The sequence below is a fragment of the Phycodurus eques genome, chromosome 15 (genome assembly GCF_024500275.1).
Source record: "Phycodurus eques isolate BA_2022a chromosome 15, UOR_Pequ_1.1, whole genome shotgun sequence".
NCBI lineage: Eukaryota > Metazoa > Chordata > Actinopteri > Syngnathiformes > Syngnathidae > Phycodurus > Phycodurus eques.
The window spans coordinates 11699194-11722482 of record NC_084539.1 but is presented as its reverse complement, the minus strand read 5'-3'; the positions used below and the strand labels follow the sequence as shown (position 1 = coordinate 11722482).

The 23289-nt window shown below is 39.7% G+C and overlaps 1 protein-coding gene across 3 annotated transcripts in view; it reads right to left on the bottom strand.

The window, feature by feature from the left end:
* The window catches only part of LOC133413394 (rab GTPase-activating protein 1), a 96572-nt gene that overhangs the window by 10313 nt on the left and 62970 nt on the right, over positions 1 to 23289 (bottom strand). For all 3 annotated transcript variants that reach the window (XM_061697712.1, XM_061697713.1, XM_061697714.1), the window contains 9 exons: positions 16044 to 16118; positions 12294 to 12419; positions 10447 to 10590; positions 7798 to 7839; positions 7421 to 7549; positions 5570 to 5662; positions 4742 to 4852; positions 2639 to 2743; positions 2096 to 2179 (listed from right to left, as the gene is read on the bottom strand). In XM_061697712.1, coding sequence (XP_061553696.1) covers positions 2096 to 2179; positions 2639 to 2743; positions 4742 to 4852; positions 5570 to 5662; positions 7421 to 7549; positions 7798 to 7839; positions 10447 to 10590; positions 12294 to 12419; positions 16044 to 16118 — 909 coding nt within the window. The remainder of the gene's footprint in view (positions 1 to 2095; positions 2180 to 2638; positions 2744 to 4741; positions 4853 to 5569; positions 5663 to 7420; positions 7550 to 7797; positions 7840 to 10446; positions 10591 to 12293; positions 12420 to 16043; positions 16119 to 23289) is intronic.

Here is a 23289-nt window from a genome sequence, read left to right as displayed (position 1 = left end):
AAAAGCTGGGACAGGTGGCAAAAAAGACTGAGAAAGTTGAGGAATGCTCAACAAACACCTGTTTGGAACATCCCACAGGTGAAGAGGATAATTGGGAACAGGTGGGTGCCATGATTGGGTATAAAAGGAGCTTCCCTGAATTGCTCAGTCATTCACAAGCAAAGATGGGGCTCAATCTCTTGGTGTGCGGCGATGAGTCACCAACTGTCATCATTTCGCAGTCTAACGTGGCTCGGTGTGCGGTGGGCCTTAGGTTCATTCAAGAGGAAAGACTAATGAGGTCAAGCACTATGAAAAACGGATGGATGAATAGAATTCAAAGAGTAGAAACTCCTTTTTTTCAACGTTTGCTTCAAAGTCAAATTGATGATGCGTGTTTTGTTCAGGTTCAAAGAAGTTGCAAATACAGGATCAGCAAATTCTTGTCAGAATTTGATTGATGAATGAATGCTTGTCGGAAAAGTGTCAAGCCAACATCAAAGTGTCAAGCCAACATCTACAATGCTTGTAGGAAAAATGTCAAGCCAACATCTTGAAGTGTTAGGAATGTTTCTTGGCTGGGGCAAAGTGACTTTGTGATTGAGTTGGCAAAGTCACAGTGCCAACCAGTCTCTGAGAAGACGTGACTGTGCCCAGTCAGGATGCAGTTATGTGAAAAAAAATTAAATACATGTTTGTACAGCTTTGATTAACAAGCTGCTAGTTGTGTCACTACCTGCTCTGCATATGCTCACATCGTGGCTCAGCAAAGGCATGCTGTGTTCAGTGTACTGATTAATGACCACCACACTCATACGCCTCAACTCATTTACAGCGCAGTTTCTAATCACATCAAAACCACAGGCCACAGAGTGGCGGTCAAATAAATGCAGCGTTCTTGTAATGATTATGTCACGTTGGCAAAGAACTCAGCTAGCATCATGGATGGTACAACCTAGCACCAAGTTGGGCACAGGAATGATTAAAGCATTATTGATTCACTCAAATGACCTGGCAACTTGTAATATTTAACACCCTACGGCTCCTCGGAGAACTGTGTGTCACTTAAGACCTTTAAATGAAGGTCTTTGGAGGAGCTAACATCCAAAATTGGGATCGATTAAATGTGTTATACCCGCAATGGATACTGTTTAGTGTTTCTATAGCAAATTTTTTTTTTTAGCTATTTAAAACTGTTTTTTTTCCCCACTGCTAATTTTATTTATTTTAACATACCGTAAAAGATCCTTAGCATTACTGGTTTTGTACAGTGACCTTGTATTTTTACGGCGGCAAATGAATAATTACATGAGACCGCCGACTATGCATCCATTTTCTATAGTGTTTGAGCCTATCCCAGCTGACACCCTCGGACTGATAGCGAGCTAATCGCAGGGTACACAGCCAAACAACCATTCACACCCACAGCAGTAACTCGACTAACGACTTTGGAACTTCGAAACCAGAGGGTCATGGTTCAAGTCCTGCTGTGGAGAGATGGTAGTCCACTTCCTGGCTACTGTCACAGTGTCCTTGAGCAAGGCCCCATACCCGCCCCCTCAGTTCAAGAGGTGCAACGCTGTTTTGCGCTTCCCTTTCCCTCTTTCATCTCCTTGCATACCTGCATGTTTGTGATTTGGTTCTAAGTGCGTGGTGTCCAACACAATATAGATATATAAAGATATAGTGTTGTTGAATCGCCCCTTGAGTGATTACAATCAGTATGATTACAATAATAATAATAATAATAATGGGGTGGGGAAGCTCTGTGATAGCATTCAAGTATTTCCATTTAAATGGAAATACTTTAATGAAAAAATGTCCCAGATTATCGCACTACTCGTCACTTTAAACCGCATACACTCCTTGAAGTCTCAGCTCCCCTTGCACAATGGTCATTGCACCGGTCTATTGCAATATTAGTCATTCGAACTGCTCTAAGTGCTAGAGGACTCTGCATCTTTTTGCACAATTGTTTTTTGTCAATGTCTTTGTCTCCAAAGTGTTCTGTAAATTGACTGTCTGTTGTACTAGAGCAGCTCCAACTACCGGAGACAAATTCCTTGTGTGTTTTGGACATACTTGGCAAATAAAGATGATTCTGATGTGGCCATACCTGCTTGTATTCCCCGATAATGGAGCCGTTCTTCTTAATCTCGGATTCCGACTTGTCAAGCTCTCGCCTGCACATCTCCTTCAGCTGTGGACACACGACATGATGTTCGAGGTCAGGGACTAAGGACAGACGTGAGTGTCCTGGCCCCCACAGGCTGCATTTCTATGTTACTGCCATGAAATGTAAAGGAGAGAGAAAACTATTGACAGGCTTGACGCTGAGGGCAAAGTCACGTCCTCTGTGCAAGCACATTAATCTCTCTCTTCTGCAGCCGCACACACAGAAAGACACAGGACATTACAGAATAGGAGAGCGGAGAAGACACAAGGGAACACAAGATGGCAGCGCTGTCCCGCTCTTCAACCGAATTGAGGTAACACAATGTCAGTGACAAGCGGATCTCTTTTGACACTGAAGGTTTGACTGCAGCAGAGGTTGTGTGGCCACAACAACACAGAGGAATCTGTGATTATTTTTGACATGTTCACTATCATCTGTCACCCGACTGTGTGCCTTGAAACTATAACTGTGGTGCACCCTGACCTGCGCCGACTCTTCCTGCAGTCGTCTCTTCTCATCTTCTGAGTCCACTAGTTTCTGTTTGGTCAGCAGCAGCTCCTTGTTCAGGGCGTCAGCCTTCTCCTCAGCCTGACACACACAAATGCGATTCAGTCGTAACCACGGCATGATGTTGATGTCACAGGTGACAAGTCTCGCTGACAATCTTCATGGCTGCCAGGCTTACATGATTGGTGGCAGTGTGACAACTAGCAAACGTGGGAAAGATTAAAACCAAAATAAGTTAACTCAGATATACATCACACTCTAACACAATATAATAAAGAATAAAAAGATAAGAGTAGAACAGACTGATTTGGGTGTCTACCCTGAAGATGTCACTAAAATAAGAACAATATTACATAAAACAAAAACATTGCCACAACACTGAGGATTTTACAAAACAATCAAGTATGTGCTGCTTACCAGAAGCTAACATTGATAATGCCGTTACCCAATGCTAATCTAATATGTGCTTCCAACACAGCAGCTCTGCTTAGCTTTTAGCTTTCATGTGATGTTTCCGCAAAGTCCGCACTTAAAACAGGCAAATCTTTGCAGAGCCTTATGGCTGTAGAGTATAGAGTAGTATGCAAAATAATTGCACTGTTACAACTAAAAAGGCAATGTTCTGTAATATTTTCCCCTTTGATAAAATTATTCTGATCAGATTATTCCATTGGCACACGATGTGAGCATATGCAGAGCAGGTAGTAACACAACTAGCAGCTTGTTAATCAAAGCTGTACAAACATGTATTTAATTTTTTCACATAATTGCATCCTGCATCTGAGAAAGCACGGCCTGCAACAAGAGCTGCTGAAGCAGTTTTACACAGCGGTCATCAAATCAGTCCTGTGTTCTTCCATCAGTCTGGTTTGGAGCTGCTACAAAAAAGGACAAAGTCCGATTGCAATGGACAATCAAAACTGCTGAAAGGATTGTCGGTACCCCCCCTACCATCCCTTGAGGACTTGCACGGTGCCAGAACTAAGACAAGAGCGTGCAAAATCCTCTCGGACCCTCCACATCCCGGTCACCAGCTCCTTCCCTTAGGTAGGCGCTACCGATCAATGCAAACTAGAACTAGCAGACATTCCAACAGCTTCTTCCCTCTTGCAATCAACTTCTTAAACACCTAACCTACAATTCCATTGCAACATACAGGCAATTTTTTTGTCTTGAGTTTGTTGTCACATTTCTTTCTGGCCAATTATATATTACTCGTGCACTCACTGTAGTAGTCTCGCCACGCTGCACTATTTGCATATCTGTTGTTGACCAATACTGGCCACTCATGCCAGAGTAGCATCTGGTCCATTTGCACACTGACTGAGGAGTATCTGCAACATTTGCACAATCAACATTGTCCCAGATTATTGCACTACTCGCTTGAAGTCTCGGCGCCCTTTGCACAATGGTCACTGCACCGGACTATTGCAATTGCAATATTAGTAATTTGAACTGCTCTAAGTGCTAGAGGACTCTGCATCTTTTTGCACAATTGTCGAAAAAAGAAAATTACCGGCATTACCAGGTAACGAGCAACCCTTTATAGCTCAGTGACTGTTTTTTGTCAATGTCTTTATGTCTCAAAAGTGTTCTCTGTCAATGGACTGTCTGTTGTCGTACTAGAGCGGCTCCAATTACCGGAGACAAATTCGTTGTGTGTTTTTTGGACATACTTGGCAAATAAAGATGATTCTGATTATTATTATTCTGGTGCAATACTTGAAAACATAGTAAAAATAAAACAATATATATAAAAACGCTAACTAAACAACATAAGATAATGTAATAGAATTATGTGAGTGCCGTACTTGAAAAAAATACAAATAAAATAAAAATTTTGGTTCAGTAATTAAAAAGCATTTATAATTATGTGGAGTGAGACATACACAGTGAGGTGTTTGTTTTTATTTGATCATATAACTGGACTTAAATTGTCACTGCCTACAGAAGGACAAATAAACAAATGTGCAACGTTTGTGGGTATGATATCTCAATAGGGGAGTATGGAAAGTATGAGGTTTCACACAGGTTTTACCACATCACACAAAACCAAAATGTCAGCCTTTTCCGACTTACGTTGTCAAGGTCTTTACGCAGGGCAATCTTGCTGCTGACCAGCTCGTGTGCCAGGTCATCGTTCTCCTGCTCCAAGCGCATGTTGGCTTCCTGCAAACGACGGTTCTCCCTCTGCAAATCAGCGTAGAGACAATAATTAAAATAAAGGACAAATAAAGAAGGAAGCTCAGGGGAATGGCTCAATGCAGGCAGGAGACGGGAAGTGAAAGCTGAAAATGAGCAAAATAGAATGGGAAAGCTAGCAAGATGCAATGTTTAACAAAACATAACCTGCATGTGTATGGTTAACATATTAAAAAGTCAAGCAGCATAGTACAGTGGGTTTACTGCTGTTCCAACAGAATTTATGGTCGAAAAAGTACAGTACATTTTTCAAGCTGACTCCAGCTGATATAATAAATATACATAATGTATGGGCTGTAATTATGTATTCCTGCTCACTTTTAGTACCACCTCCATCAAAAATGGTGGCTTTTTTTTAGTATCGGCCAGCAGCCGGGGATGACAAGTATTATGACTTTACATGAATTAATCACCCAAACATGAGTTTTACATTCAAATTGTGTGCACTGTATTTTAAAAGCATACACTTTAATGATCCTGTGCAGAGTGCAACTACATCATTCCACTTACCTTTTGACTATATATATTTGTGCTGATTTTAATTCCAGAAGATAAACTATTATGATTTGGCTTTTATTGTTTGTGAGGAACCCTGTTACGTAGATAAAAAATGTGAACAAGAACAGCTCCATGTTAATATATAAAAAGCAGAAAGTTAATCATAAAACTTCAATATATATTTGTTTGCTTTGGGTGCATACCAACCTCGTATCGCTCGATGGGAGCCTCCTGCTGCTCCTGCTGTTCCCGAATGGTGTGGTACTCCTTCTCAAACTTCTTCAGCTTCTTCTGGCTGATCTGAAGAATAACAGCAGAATTTTTTTTTGCCATTTAGTTTAGTATCACGACACAACAAACACAATTTTATTTAAGCCTGAATGTACTCTGCATGGTTCACATGATAATTCCGATGCGGCATGGCAGCTTTAAGACAAACGCATGGAATCGATATCGTCAGATCGGAATAAAGGCTTTTTTATACTCTTTATACTCAAGCGCAACACACGCGCGCTGTTTTGAAAAAGTGTTACAGTTCTCCTCCAAGTCAGGGGTGTCGCTACAGCTTTTATTTGCTAGGACACACAGGGTGGCGTTTCCTCTGCATTCTATGGCCAATTGCGGAAGCCGTTTTTACTTTCCAGAACAAGGAACAAAGCAACAACAATGGCAACTGTTGAACACTGCCTGCTAGAACAAATTGACCTGATTTTTGTACAAATGTGATACATATTTGGAATGGTCATCACGCTAAATCTGTGTAGCCTGCCCTTCCACGATGCAGGACCCAATCATATTGCAGTGGGGCGTGTCCTGGATAGAACACAAGTGGGATTCCTAATAACACTCATCTACCATCAGTGGAAAAAACATGGATGCATTATGTTTGTTATTATAGAGATGTTTTCATAGTCATTTAATAATCTGTATTTACGTCATTATGATACTACTTTATTCAATTGGTATACAGTACAGAGGTGCCTCGAGAGACTAGTAACACGACTTACGAGTTTTTCGAGATACGAGCCATCGATTTGCTGAGTTTTTGCTTTGACTGCAAGCTCAAACTTGAGAATTGACTGCTGTATGGCAGCCGGAGGCTCCACTTACTTGACAACAAGCAGCACTTTGGCTGATATAATTGGTAAATTGTCTTCCAAAAAGAGGCTTCAAGCTGTACATTGATGTGGAGGATTCACTCAAAAGCAGATCGATCGGAATCCATAACATTATTAAATAAGAACTGATTGTCATGTGGCGTGCAAATATTGTTACTGAGTGTTTGTCCACAATTTCGTACTTTTGAGTGAAAGACTTTAAATTAAAAGACAGAGAAAATACGTTTTTGGGACGTAACCCTGGCAAGCAGTGCTTTCCTGTCCACAAGAAGGAGGGGGGGGTTGAGCTAAGTAGCAGGAGAGGGAGGAAGGGGGGAGAGAGAGTGAGAGTGAGAGAGAGAGAGAGAGAGATAGAGAGAGAGAGAGAGAGAGAGAGAGAGAGAGAGAGAGAGAGAGAGAGAGAGAGAGACACAGTGCATTTAAAGCATTTAAAGATACAGGCATGCAAATGAAACTTCAGTGTGTGTGCTTGTGTGCCAGACTTGACAGGCTTGATTAAACTTAAACTTCATAAAACCAGTTAATATCTTTACATTCTCTTCTATCATGTTTTATGACCGTATTTTACAATATACTGCTACTTATCTTTTTTTAAAAACATTTTTTATAAAAAATGTGGTAATTTGGGGGGACTGGAAGGGATTAATTGCATTTCAATTATTTTTAATGGGAAAATACTGTGTTTTAAGATGTGAGTGTTTTGAGATAAGAGCAAAGTCACAAAATGAATTTAACTCGTATCTCAAGGCACCACTATTAGATTTGCAATGCTGTTTGTTTTTGCAGATAGGTGATGGTCTCCTTTTGTTTTGGCACTGGTGGGAAAATGAATAGTTTATCTTCTGCTGACCTGCGTGTCTTTTTTGCCATCCTTTGATATTGTCTGGGTAAAAGGTCACATACTACGCTTATTATCCGAGGCACAGGCTATGAAACTCACCTTCATGCTACAAGCCAGCTCCATCAGTTTCTTGGCGTTTTCCTCCGAGCGATACCTTTTGGGAACTGGAACACGAAAGAATTTGAGGGCACCCTCAAAGTCTGTTTGGATCAGATCATCTTTTGAAGTCTGAGGAGAAATAAGAAGAAACGTGTGAGAATTTCCATTTCCTTCCATTACCAGAGCCAACAACTACTACTATTATTAACAATAATACTACTATTATTAACTATTATTAACAATAATACTACTATTATTAACAATTAATTGTTTGAGTCAATAAGCAGGTGTAATACAAATAGACTGTATAACAAATGTGTGGTCTAAAATATGGGTATAAATATCAAGGTCCAATATGAATATACTACAAATGTTACCTTGAGAAGTGCCAGAGCCACATTGAAGATCACACTGATGCCCTGAGGATGAGGATAATTTGTTTAACTACGCAGTAACACTATATGATGAAATATTAAAATAACACAATCAGGGTTTCTGCAGGTGTCACCAAATCAGATGTAAGAGTTTTTCTAGACTGTTCTAAGGTCATTATGAAGTAAATTTAAGCCCTGTACCACAAAATACAAACTAAAAGAATTGTTTCAATTAATTAATATGTACTTGTATGTGTGTGCCCTACTGACTAGGATGGGAATTGATAAGAATTTGGCAATCCCGATTCCATTATCAATACTGCTTATTGATCAGATTCCTTATCAATTCTCATTGGGTGAGAGATAAATACAAATGATGTATAATATTTATTTCATTATATATACATCATTATATGAGAACACCCAAGATGGTTCTGGATAGTGCTGTGCAATATGCACAAATGTTATATCCTTATATAGAGAAGTATTATTATAGTATTTTTCCTTAAAATTACATGAAATTATTGACAATTCTCTTGGATCTATTCTCCATTTATTTATAAAACACATTATGTCTAGAATAATAAACTGGATAAAATATTTTTTTAGAAAATACAAATATCCAGATCTAGTGGGACATATTCAAAATATGTCGTAAAACCAGTTTTCAAGGAATGTACACGGTCTACAACATTGTTTACATCTACGTTCCTCTAGCAGTGCTTTCAACGAATATTTGGGGGTGATGAACCTTCTTTCATTGGTCATACAATGTTAGTGTGGCATCTAAAGTCAACCTTCTTTCACACAAACTCACAAACTAATTCTCTCTTGGAGCGCATGAAAATGGCACAGATCCTGTTTATTGAACTCAGCCAACAAGTGACCAGGAAAACATAATCGCCTCTTTAGCATGTCATCGCTGCACCTGCTCTCTAGTAATGACCAATAAATCCAAGTTTAAAGGGCTTTTTCACATTGCACTTGACAAATCTCATTCATTGAATATGTGCTGAGGGGCCGGATCACGGAATGCAGTGTCGTGGCAAGCGCAGAGGGCAGTTGCCGAAGGCTGAAGCAGCCTCGGGGTGACTTCAGAAAGCACTTCCAACAGAGCGGCTGACGGAGTGATTTCGGAGTGTTATTTTGGCTGACTTGTACTGTAATAGCCATGGGAAAAATGGAGAGTCATAATAAATGCCATGTCCCACTTTCCCGAGCTTTGGGACAATAGAAAAATTATATACCCAGACATCGCTGCAGGAGGCTTTCAAACTGAAATACACCTCAAAGCCTTATTAGTGGGACTGAAGCTCACAAACGAGCTTCAACTCTGAGATCCTGCAGTGAAATTATAGGATATGCTGCAGGATGCACACATTTCCTTTTTTTTTTTTTTTTGGCTGCTGCGCCACCTCTTCCTCTTTGAAATAAGTAAAGGCAGGGTTTTCATTTGCAGCAATGACAAATACATTTTGCCAAGTTGCCGTCTACTCAGCAGGGAAAGCCTCCTGATTTTCTTGTAGGTTGTTATGTCAGCACTTCCACATTTAGATATGGTCGGCATTGGCTGCACCAGGTTCCGTCGTCCCAGCGCTCTGCCATGCAGACCTTTGACAATGAGCAAATGCGGTGTGAAAATGCCTTAATTCAGCTGCTTCATTAGTGTGACAGTTTTGATCAAACATTGATTGGTCATGCCTGGAGAGTGAGACACAATGATGATGTAATAGAAACGCAACTGTTGTTGTCTCGGATGCTACATAAGTGTCGCAACAGAGAAAATCCAATAAATCCACACATCAATATACGATTTAGACAACAGAGGGTTATATAATTTATAACAGATGATTTTTATATCACACTACGTAGCTATATATCATTATCGCACAGCTCTACTTCTGCATATTGCCCTTTGATCAAAACGAAAGCTATGCAAGTGTTGGAAGTAGACACGGTATATTCACGTTAAGATATAGCCAAACGGTAGAGTGCTTCTTTCTGCCACATCTGTTGGAAATGTTCAGAACCAAATACAATTCTCGTGTAACCACTCATTTGCGATGTAAGTGGAATCGATAAGCAGAATCTTCAGACAAACAAACGATTCCTAGGAATCAAATTACTGGGAACCGGCTCTCAAAAAATAAAAAAAAATTTTTTAATTCCCATCCCCACTATTGATATTGGAGTGTTAATTTGTGTTAAATCCCAGTACGGTTTTTCCTGGATAAAAAAAAAAAAAAAGATTAAATAAATGAATAAACCATTTAATAATAACACCTATATCATTTTTTATTTTATTAATGCTGTTTTTTGTATTAGTATGTCATACATTAATTATTTGAATTATTAATTGTAAAATATTTTTGTATTGATCATGCAGTTGCAATCACAGAATGGAATGTTTTTCCAAAGTTGCAGCTGCAATCACAGAATGGAATGTTTTTCAAATTCCATTCATATACAGGCAGGACCATTTGTTTTGAGATTAAGTTACATGAATTTAAGACCTGCTTCAAATTAAGAATTAAAACACAATGCTCAGTGGAATAAGGACTATTTAAAGCCTTAAATTTTGATTTTTGGAAAAGACCTTTCACGCTAACCCTGATAATAGAGCGCAGTAACACAATGCTCATTTGTACTTGCCTCACATAGAAGCAGGTCAATGATATGAAAGACCATGTAGAGAGGGAACTTTGCTGTAAAGAGGGTGAGGAACCACTGGGAGGCATACATGTGAGCTTCGAGACCCACATTCAGGAAATGGTTGTACAAATCTGGAATATATTCCTGATAAAGACAAAGGACAGCAGGTAAAAATAACGATATTCTCAGTGCATTAATTAAGTAATAATTCTGGTTATATTACTATTATTATTACTTTGGTCAGATTCAAGTTATTTCTGTGACCACGGAGTTTTTCTTCCATTAAAAGAGGGGTACCCAACAATTTTGTCCACGTTTGTAGAATACATAGCCATATACTGTATATACAAGTAAAATATGTACCTATACATACACACATACTTATATGTGGCCAAAGAACTGTCTAAACAATAGGTCAGACAATACTTTTGGGCTCAAATGTTTAACAGTGTTTAACAATGTTTAATGTTGTATAGTTCAAAATGTTTTTTAAGAGAGTATTCTCATATTTTTAAGTAATAAAAAATAATTTGAAGTTGTTTTGTCATTTTTCATTCACTGGTGATACTGATGATTTAGATTTTTGCTGTGGTATATTTTCCACTCAGTATCGAGGTACTTTTTGTAGGTATAACATCAAAGTCAGAATTTTGGTATTGTGACAACACTAGAGTTAGGTATGGACCGGTTATCAGAGTTTGACAGTATAACAACCTTGAGCAAAAATATTACAATATCATGATATCGCAATATTGCAATTACAGCTCTAAAATGTATGTATTTAGAAATGTATTTCGAAATATTTGGGTAAATAACTTCTTGAAAACTTTTATTTTGAACACAATCTTTTTTATATTAACAAAATATAGAATCTTTGGTACATTAGTAAATGTGTACTATGTTAAGTTAAAATACATTTAAAATCAAAATAAATGCAGTACTGTACTTAAGTCAGCGAAACCTGCAGCTCAAAAATATAAAATACTTGAATTCTTTCTATGTAAAACACTGAAATTAATTTAAAATATATAATCTCTATTACATATGCACAAACTTACAGCACAAGAGTAATCACAACAAATATATTTTATCTGTTAAAATAAATAAATAAATAAAATAAAATAACACTTCAAAATAAAATGCAGTAACTTCAGTTGGTTTAAACATCCAGCTGCTCAAGTTTTTTTGGAGACATGCTCACTTTGATGTGGATGCTCCTTTGAAAAATAAAGACGGACTTGTAAATTTAGCCTAAATCCGTATAACAGTTAACTCTGTGGCATATCAAATGTGCTTTGGAAACTACGTTAAGTACTGGAATAAGCTGAAATTTAAACAGTATTACATTATCTAATTGATTTCCTGTAAAAATACTATTAGTTGCTACTACTACATACCATATCAAATAATGAAACAATATTGATTCTATTATTTCAATGTTGATGCATACATTCACACACAGCACGAATCGGAGTTGCCCTGTGGGTTTACTTGATGCACACACGTACTCTCCATCTCTCTCTCACTCTTCATACAACGCGTTATAATGAATCTGACTTGTGTTCTAAGCAGGACACGCAACGCTGCAATATGATTGGCTGCTGCAGCCAGGATGCAGGATGCTTGGATGATATTGTAGCATATTAATAATAACACGTGGCTGCACACAATCGATGCCCTGGACTTTCTCTGACAACTCAAACACACAAGCAAACAAACAAACGCATACAGTTGATATTGGTGATTGAACATTTAAGTGGTTTTGAAACAGTGACTTTTTAAAACCGTCGTATACCGTCAAACTGGTAACCGGCCCACGGCTAGTATGTATACCAAAAGGCACAAACCTGCATGAGTCTCTCCAGCTGGAAGAATTTGCAATGCAGATCTTCAAAGTTTTGCTTGAAGAGGTCCCTGAGGCCGTAGTCAAACATGATCTTGACCAGCACACTGAAGGCTTGCTCCTCTGGCATCTGAGCAACAAACGTATTTAAGACTTTCAGGGACACATCTTGATTATATGTATACTGTAGCTTATAAAATTATATAATAATATAAGCAAACACGTAGCACGGTAGATGCCTCAAAGTTCTGAGGACCCGGGTTCAAATCCGGTGTGGAGTTTTCATGTTCCCCAGTGCCTGTGGGGCTTTCCCCAATGCCTGCATGGCTTTTCTCCAGGTCTCCTCCCACATCCCAAAAATATGCATGGTAGGTTAACTGAAGACTCTACATTGCCCGTAGGTGTAAATGTGAGTGTGAATGGGTGCTTTTTTATATGTGTCCTGGGATTGGCTGGCGACCGGTTCAGTGTGTACCCCGCCACTTGCCCAAAGATAGGTGCGGTAGGTTCCAGCACACCCGTGACCATAGTGAGGCTAAGCGGTTCGGAAAATGGATTGATAGATAAGCAAGCACAATATGTCTTATCAAATTAATTGCTGTACATTGTGTACCCCTTTCACTTAGCAAGCACGCAGTGACATAGTTTTACCTCTAGGGTGCAATGTTGGCCAGGGAAACTATTTACTCTGGTGTCTGACTTTTGTATTATTATTACTAGTCTTACTATTTAAAGCATTGTCCACTAAAGCCCAACTAATTGCATAGGACAAGAACTGAGCACTGACACCCCCACAAAAAAGGATTTTTAGAATTGCTTATATTAAAGTTCAAACAAATATACTACAAACTATGATCCCAAAACACAATTCTAAACGCCTCTTCCAACATTTTACCCTTAAAAATGAATGGCTTACAGATGAAAATGCAGCTGAATTGCGCGTGTCCATGTCATGCTACGGGGTCTCCCAACTTCCACTAACAATCCAGGTTCCTCCCCGACATACGAAGCTTGAGATGTACAATATCACTTCAACATACTTCCTTGAGAATAATTTAAGACAGGGCTTTGGTGCCATCTTGTAGCATTTTATAGTGTTATAGGTAGAGCACAAAACACCGGCCGGAATAGGTGATTTTTTTTTTCCAGCAACTACCAGAGGATAGTTGTAAAACAATTGGTGCATTTGTGAATACTGGATTACTGTATGCTGTACAGTCAGGCCCATAAATAATGGGATATTGACACAATTCATCTTTTTGGCTCTAAACACCACAATGGGTGTGAAATGAAACAAACAAGATGTGCTTCAAATGGAGACTTTCAGGTTGAATTTGAGGGTATTTACATCCAAATCAGGTGAACGTCATAGGAAATACAACAGTTTTTATTTCTGCCTCCCACTTTTCATAGGGATCAAAAGTAATACCCAGGCGCACGTGCATGTTTTTGAAATGCGGGCGCTCACGTACAGTTTTCTGAAGGCGAGCCGGTAGCTGCCGGTAGAAAGTTGAGCGGCATAAATGGAATTAGTTCCAAAGCATAACGGCACCGCGACGATGTGGGAACATTTTGGATTCAAGCCAGATGAATGTCTCCATAACGCTAACACCAATGAGCTGGTATGTCGAATTTGTATGAAGTCGCAACAAAGACAACAATTTAAAACCTCAAAGTGACAAAATCCACACAATTTCTTGATTTAGGAACAAAAAACACGGTGGGACATTTTCCGTTTCCCTTCAGCTTGCAATTATGGAACCCTTTGCCCAAACAATGCAAATACAAACGTGACCGTGTATATGGCGCACGTATGCTCACATTATATACGGTGTATCGTTACTGTTGTAAGAGATCCAGCCATCGAACGTTGACAAAACAGCCTTTAAAGAAATGCTGCAGACCTTGAAGTAGTAGTACAAATCTAGAATCAAAACAGGTTGTTTTGATCAACTTGTGTTGTTATAAATGTTGCTACTTGGGACTTTTTCTTAACCAACTGCAAACTTGATTGGCAGCATATCACCTGGTAAGGCATTAATGACTGTTTATACCTCGGTGCCAAATATTTGTTTAAGTGCAATTTTTGTAAACAAAGCTTGAGTCTATTTTTTTATCTAGTATATTTTATTTATTGTTCTATTACAATGTCAATGTTCGTTATCCTTAGAATTAAAAGTGAATTGTTCTTAAAAGGATGTACTTGCATTATTATGCTCTATCATTATGTCAGTGGCATAAAAACAAACGATACTCTCGTTTGTTGTGATAGTTTTTAGGAAAATATAAGGTCCTACAAAAATTGCTATCGTGACAGGCCTAAACACATAATATATTGAGAGAGAGCAAGAGTAATGAAGAACATAAAAATATTGCCCAAACAGTATAAAAAAAAAAAAATAGAGTAACAACTGTAATAAAAATCTGCAATATAGCGGCACCACGAAGCAAGAACCGTGATATAGCAGAGGATTACTGTATTTGTATACGTGATGATAAATTGTGGGGACTCATTGTTCCCGATTAGGGACTCATTGTTTACACAACATGCATACAGGGTCTCCCACAGATGTTTAGTTTTCAATTTAATTGAAAAGATTATATCCATCCATTTTCTGTACCGCTTCTCCTCACTAAGGTCACAGGCTGCTGGAGCCTATCCCAGCTATTTTCGGGGGAGAGGCGGCGTAAACCTTGAACTGGTCAACAGCCAATCGCAAGCCACATATAAACAACCAACCATTCGCAGTCGCATTCACACCTACGGGCAGTTTAGAGTCTTCAATCAACCTACCATGCATGTTTTGAGATGTGAGAGGAAACCGGAGTACCCGGAGCTCATGCAAACTCCATACAGGCGAGGCCAGGATTTGAACCCCAGTTCTCAGAATTGTGAGGTAGATGTGCTAACCAGTTGGCCACCGTGCCGCTAAAATGATCAGATAAATCATTTATTGTGGTCTATTTTTTTCCCCCCCTTTTCCAATAGTTAAATTTCTATATCCACTGTAAATTAGACAAGGAAAATCCCAACATGTTAAGATGCTTTTATCTTAAATCATTTTTAGATTAGCATTTTTATTGATTAAACCTGCAGCAGGTCACACTGATGACTGAGCTTTTACCTGAGTTTACATCGGTTTGTTAGTGGGCTCCCTAAATATATTTCATAATGCTAATACTGGGGTCAACCTGACACCAAAAAATATACATTCTTGAACACAGGACATTGAAAATGGATCATGTTATTTGTTTACCCAGCTGTCCCCACTCAAACATGAAGCAAAAAATTATGTCATTCAATTGCAGACAGTAAATATGAATGGGGGCAAACTTACCCCAATATAATAAAATCTGGATCTAAATCTGAATGAAAGATTGAGATCTGATGTGTCAGCTGTGAGGTCATTGATTTTGCTCGTGACAAATGTTTGCGTGATCTTATTTACACATAAAATGACTGCACCGCACATAGAACCCTCAAGTAAATCTTGCTTGAACTTATGTGGCACCTAAACATTATGGGAGTCGGAATCTGAGAATCACAGAATGTCAAAAATGAGACTGATGTCAAAGGAGAACACTAAGCAGTTATTCTCTGTGCTTGAGGTTGTTGGACCAGATGACCAAATACACTGGAACTTTACTGATAAGATAACTTATGGCACGTCAAACAAAAACAAGAACAGAACCCCTGGGTACTTCAAGTTGTTTCATCAAAAATGTGTTTTTGTCGGACTGATATAAAACTCACGTGCAACAGTAGCACAGCAGCCAAGAAGGATTGTCCCTGGCAGTAGCCAATCTCCTCATCATACACAGAGTATGCCTGGAGGGAGGAGACAAACACACGTGTACAAATGTAATTAAATATGCTTGACAGTAAATGCACATGCCGAGAAAAAACAAAAACTTATGAGGGGAGTTGGTCTGGTGAAAAATAGATGTTGGTCAACCATCTTGAAAATATGCGACAAATGTACAATGGAGGGATGCATGATGGACTAAATGGTTAGCACGGTTTGAATCTTGGGTTGAGCCCTCCTGTGTGGAGTTTCCATTTTCTCCTCGCCATCTTCCTCCATACCAAAAACATGCATGCTATATTTATTGAAAACTCTAAATTGTGCATAGGATGTCTACATGTGCCGGCTGATGTACTCACACCTCTCGCGCAATGTCAGTTTGGATAGTATTAGCCCCTTAATTGCAGTAAAAATGTCTCTGAATGGTTCTGCATATAATAGTATTAGCCCATTAATTGCAGTAAAAAGGTCTCTGAATGGTTCTGCGCTCTACTGTTTCTTTGTGGAAACAGTAGTTGGATAATCCAATATGACTGTGCACCAGTGCACAAAGCAAGGCCAATAAAGACATGGATGTGCGAGAGAGAGTTTGGTGTGGATGAAATTGACAGGCCTTGCACAGGTCCTGACCTCAACCCAGTAGAACACCTATTGGATGAGTTAGAGAGGAGACTGAGAGCCAGGCCTTCTCGTCCAACATCAGTGTGTGACTTCACTAAAATGGTTCTGGAAGAATAGTCGAAAATGCCTATAAACACACTGGTAAACTTTGTGGAAAGTCTTCCCAGAAGAGTCAAAGCTGTTATAGCTGCAGAGGGTGGACCAACATCATATTAAACCCTATAGACAGTGGTGCACATAAGTGGTGTATAGTCCGCAACTGCACTGACAACGTTAAACATGCACCAGATTCGATTGTATCATTGTACATTTGCGTACAGCCAAAGGTTTCAACAACTCGCGAACAACTCGTTCAAACAAAAATTTTTTTGAGTGAACGTACTGAATGGAATCACCATGAATTTATTCGTTCCTTTTTTAGTTTAGTTGAGCTCAGATGTGAGGCACACAAGAAAGTTCCCCGCAAACAGCGCCACTCTCAGGCAGTGACGGTGGCTGAGCGTGCGCCTTGGCTGCCAACGAGGTGGGGAGCTCCGTGGGGCATGGGCCTCTCGGTCTTGCTGCACAGCTCCTACGACGGTCCGTCAAAACATGTCTTAAACTGTCACAGGGCACTGAGCATTTTTGGGGCCCCTGGCTTTCCGGCAGGGGTCCAACAGTACTTATTTCACTGTGGATAGTGGCACACACTTATCAGCTTCAGCCAGCATCTTCACAAGGTCTTTTGATTTTGTTATTGGGTTGATATGTACATTTTGGACCAAAGCACAGCATTGACAAATCAAATAAATTTTTATATAGTATATGCAAACTTCTGGTTTCAACTCTGTGTGCGTGTGTGTTTGTGTGTGTGTGTGTGTGTGTAAGTGTCTGTCTGTCTCTATATGTAGGTTTTCCTCATACTGTATGTAAACTAGAATCATCAAAATTTAAAAAATAATATAGTTACTGTTTTAAATCTATACATAATACGTGATTCACTTTTTGAATTGAACTACTATGGGTGGCTGTGGATAAGTTGGTGCGTCGTCCGATAACCAAAGGGCCAACGGTTTGAATACCAGCTACAAATGTCCGCTATCGAAGTGTCCTTGGGCAAGACAGTGAACCATAATTTGCTCCCAGGGGAGCCTTGCATAGCAGCAGCCAACCATTGGGGTGTGAATGTGTATGTGTGAATGGGTGAATGTGAGGCTTTGTGAAGCGCTTTGGGGAACCGTATGGTATAGATAAAACCCTATAGAAGTGCACTCCATTTACTGAACGAAATAAAAATGTCCATGAAATTCTAACTTAAGATGTACTTTTGATTGGGTCGTGTTAAACAAGAGCCTCCGTTTTCATTTTAACACTTATTTGACTCAAGGTAACAGCTGTGAAACTCCAAGCCAATTAAAGTTTAACAAAATCTCAACTTCGATAACAACCCCATGTTGAAGATAGTCCCTTTGGATGGAAAAATGACCCAGAAAAAGTCACAAAACGGCAATATTACCAAACTAAATCATTTGATGAAGGTAGTTGAAATTAAGTTTGTGTGACTTTTAAGTCAAATTTCTTGAAGGTTTTGATCAAATTCCTAACAATATGGCTTGGTCAGTGAGACTGCACTGTAATGTTGAACACAATGTCTCAAAACAGGGTCATACTTGTGTGTAGATCCATAACAAGGTTGAAAATAAAAAGGGTGAAAAAGCAGCCATTGTTTACATCATTTCACTCAGATAAAGATTGTTTAAATACTTATATATAGTCCCACGCAGATGGCGTTTCCTATTCAGAAACACAGCGTCCAAACACGTGTCAGTGTGATGTTGGGAGAAAAGGAGGCTAGGGAATGTTTATGGTTGTGATAAGATGGTGTAAATCCGAGTGGAGAGGAACAAAACAGGACAGAGTTTGGCCAAAATGGGTGAGCTAGCCTACTGAGCTACAAACACGAGTAATGAGTCAAGTCGAACGGACAAAGGTGGGGAGGTGGGGGTGACTGAATTATTTAAACACACCTGAGGAGGTGCTTAACTGCATGGAGATGGATGCTCTCACTCGAATTATACATACATAATTAATTAAATGAAAAATCTGAGCACAGCAACCACAGCCATGGGTTGAAATGAGTGTTTCAATAATATGCATGTGCAAGAAATGCTTGTTTGATGGAAAAAGTGGAGTGTCGGAGTTAGATTTGATCTGATACAGTATGTGCAACTTCTAAACACAGTGAACTGGTCAGACTGTAAAATATCAAGCTATTTACACAATCGTTATGTTGCATTCCGAGTAAATTAGGAAATCTCATTATTTACGAGCTCTGCAAGGGGGTAGTATTGAAGAGACAGACCGTCATTGTTTCTAATCATGAGGCCATGAAAGAATGTGCATCCATAACAATTGCCCCTGGGAAAAACAAAACAAAAGCTGATATTTAATTACATAGTGAACATTTTCTCTTAATTTTTTTTAAAATAGTATTCACATGACTGGATAATGAAACCTCCAAAATGACATTGATTGGCTTTTAAATTCAAAACAAAGGCTTATACAGGCTTATCGTAAAACCTCAATTAACTGAAAGGGTTATGCATTTACATATTATATTGACAGTATATATACAACCCAAATTCCAATGAAGTTGGGATGTTGTGTTAAATAAAACCAGAATACAATGATTTGCAAATCATGTTCAACCTATAATTAATTTAATACACTACAAAGACACGATATTTAATGTTCAAACTGATAAATTGTATTGTTTTTAGCAAATAATCATTAACTTAGAATTTTATGGCTGCAACACGTTCCAAAAAAGCTGAGACAGGTGGCAAAAAAGACTGAGAAAGTTGAGGAATGCTCATCAAACACCTGTTTGCAACATCCCACAGGTGAACAGGCTAATTGGGAACGGTGGGTGCCATGATTGGGTATAAAAGGAGCTTCCCTGAATTGCTCAGTCATTCACAAGCAAAGATGGGGCGAGGTTCACCTCTTTGTGAACAGGTGCGTGAGAAAATAGTCGAACGGTTTAAGGACAATGTTCCTCAACGGACAATTGCAGGGAATTTAGGGATTTCATCATCTACAGTTCACATCATCATCAAAAGGTTCAGAGAATCTGGCGAAATCCCTGCATGTAAGCAGCAAGGCCGAAAACCAACATTGAATGTCCGTGACATTCGATCCCTCAGGCGGCACTGCATCAAAAAACGACAATGTGTAAAGGATATCATCACGTGGGCTCAGGAACACTTCAGAAAACCAATGTCAGTAAATACAGTTCGGCGCTACATCCGTAAGTGCAACTTGAAACTCTACTATGCAGAGCAAAAGTCATTTATCAACAACACCCAGAAACGCCGCCTGCTTTTCTGGGGCCGAGCTAATCTAAGATGGACTGATGCAAAGTGGAAAAGTGTTCTGTGGTCCGACGAGTCCACATTTCAAATTGTTTTTGGAAATTGTGGATGTCGTGTGCTCCGGGCCAAAAAAAAGAAAAGAACCATCCGGACTTTTATGCACACAAAGCCAGCATCTGTGATGGCACGGGGCTGTGTTAGTGCCAATGGCATGGCTAACTTACACATCTGTGAAGGCACCATTAATGTTGAAAGATACGTTTTGGAGAAACATATGCTGCCATACAAGCAATGTCTTTTTCATGGACGCCCCTGCTTATTTCAGCAAGACAATCCCAAACCACATTCTGCACGTTACAACAGCGTGGCTTCGTAGTAAAAGAGTGCAGGTACTAGACTGGCCTGCCTGCAGTCCAGACCTATCTCCCATTGAAAATGTGTTGCGCATTATGAAGCGTAAAATACGACAACAGGGACCCTGGACTGTTGAACAGCTGAAGCTGTACATTAAGTAAGAATGGGAAACAATTTCACCTACAAAGCAACAATTAGTGTCCTCAGTTCCCAAACGTTTATTGAATGTTTTAAAAGAAAAGGTGATGTAACACAGTGGTAAACATTACCCTGTCCCAGCTTTTTGGGAACGTGGTGCAGCCATAAAATTCTACATTAATGATTATTTGCTAAAAACAAAGTTTATCTGTTTGAACATTAAATATCTTGTCTTTGTAGTGTATTCAATTAAATATAGGTTGAACATGATTTGCAAATCATTGTATTCTGTTTTTATTTATGTTTAACACAACGTCCCAACTTCATTGGAATTGCGGTTGGAGTAAAGTATATTGAATTAAGGTAACCTCTGATTAAAAAAACTAGAATGAAGTAAAACTACTAACCCCATGAGGATGCTTGATGGCAGAGGTGGGAACAAGTCATTGCTTTGTCACAAGTCTCAAGTCTTTGCCCTCAAGCCCAGTCTCAAGTCCTACACTTTGAGTTGAGTCCTTTTACCAACAAAATAAAAATAATTTTTAATATATGTTTATTATGTATCGATTATATACTGAATTTATATATTTAATATATCTTAAAATCCATATTTATTTATCAAAAGAAATTTGATTTAAAAAAAATACATTGAACCATTATAAGAAAACTAGGGGGCTGATCAAAGTTTCTGCACATTCAAAACCAATCGTCAAGGGGGGGCTCTAAATTGCCCGTAGGTGTAAATGTGAGTGCCAACAGTTCTTTATTTATAAGTACCCTGGGATTGGCTGGCGACCAGTTCAGGGTGTACCCCGCCTCTCACCCAAAGATAGCTGGGATAGGCTCCAGCACGCCTGCGACCGAGTGAGGATAAGTGGTAAAGAAAATAGATTGATGGAAGATAGAAATAAGACTTTATTGGCCATCAGATACTTTACAGTACAGTACTACATCACAAGACACGTGACAAAGCTAACAATAAACTAGCTTTTGGATCGGTACACGACGGCGGCGTGGAGTAAATGTCTTTTGTGGAGCCGATCAATGTCGGCGAATTATTACATTAAAGCCGATCGGGCCGGTGTAAAATCAAGAGTCGTGATTGGCACAGATTGTAATGTACATGTTGGTGAAGGAAATAGGGGTGATGAAGAAGTGATGGGTAAGTACAGCATCCAGAAAAGGAACTTGGAGGGACGGATGGTGGTAGACTTTGCACAAATGATGCAAATGGCTGAAGTGAACACTTTTTTCCAGAAGAGGCAGGAACATAGGGTGACCTACAAGAGCGGAGGTAGAAGCACGCCGGTGGATTACATATTGTGCAGATGATGTAATCTGAAGGAGGTTACCGACTGTAAGGTTGTGGTAGGGGAGAGTGTGGCTACACAGCATAGGATGGTGGTGTGTAAGATGACTCTGGTGGTGGGGTCGGAAGACAAAGGCAAAGCAAAGAACCATGTGGTGGAAGCTGAGACTGGACGAGTGTTGTGCAGCTTTTTCGGGAAGAGGTGAGACAGGCTCTCGGTGGACAGGAGGAGATTCTAGAAGACTGGACCACTGCAGCCAAGGTGATCAGAGAGGCAGGCAGGAGAGTACTTGGTCTATCTTCTGGCAGGAAAGGAGAGAAGGAGACTTGGTGGTGGAACCTCACAGTCCAGGAAATCATACAAGGAAAAAGGTTAGCTAAGAAGTGGGATACTAAGAGGCGAAAGGAATACATTGAGACGCATCTCAATGTATGCAAAAGGCAAAGGTAGAGGTGGCAAAGGCCAAACAAGAGGCATATGATGACATGTATGGCAGGTTGGACACTAAAGAAGGAGAAAAGGATCTATACAGGTTGGCCAGACAGACGGATAGAGATGGGAAGAATGTGCAGCAGGTTAGGGTGATTAAGGACAGAGATGGAAATATGTTGACTGGTCAGAAGGAGCTACATTGTGTCTTTGTAGATCTAGAGAAAGCCTATGACAGAGTACCCAGAGAGGAACTATGGTACTGCATGCGGAAGTCTGGAATGGCAGAGAAGTATGTTAGAATAATACAGGACATGTACAAGGGCAGCAGAACAGTGGTGAGGTGTGTTGTAGGTGTGACAGACAAATTTAAGTTGTATGTGGGACTGCATCAGGGATCAGCCCTGAGCCCCTTCCTGTTTGCAGTGGTGATGAGTAGGTTGACAGAGGAGGTTAGACTGGAATCCCCGTGGACCATGTTTACAGATGACATTGTGATATGCAATGAAAGCAGGGAGCAGGTGGAGGAACAGTTAGAAAGATGGAGGCATGCACTGGAAAGCAGAGGAATGAAGATTAGCCGAAGTAAGACAATATATGTGCATGAATGAGAGAGGTGTTGGAGGAAGAGGGGGGCTAGAGGGAGAAGAGATAGTAAGGGTGGAGGACTTTAAATACTTGGGGTCAACCGTCCAGAGCAATGGTGAGTGTGGTCAGGAAGTGAAGAAACGGGTCCAAGCAGGTTGGAACGGGTGGAGGAAGGTGTCAGGTGTGTTATGTGACAGAAGAGTCTCTGCTAGGATGAAGGGCAAAGTTTATATATTTTACATATTTTCCCCCAAGATTTTGGCGGAACCACAAAATGTTCCACTTTGGTGGGGCATTCCACCTTGGAGGCTCCCCTGCAAATGACATAACTTTTTGCTGGCTCATCCATATTGAAGTGAGCTGAGACAAAATCCTCAAATTCATCTTCTGGAGTGTTTGTT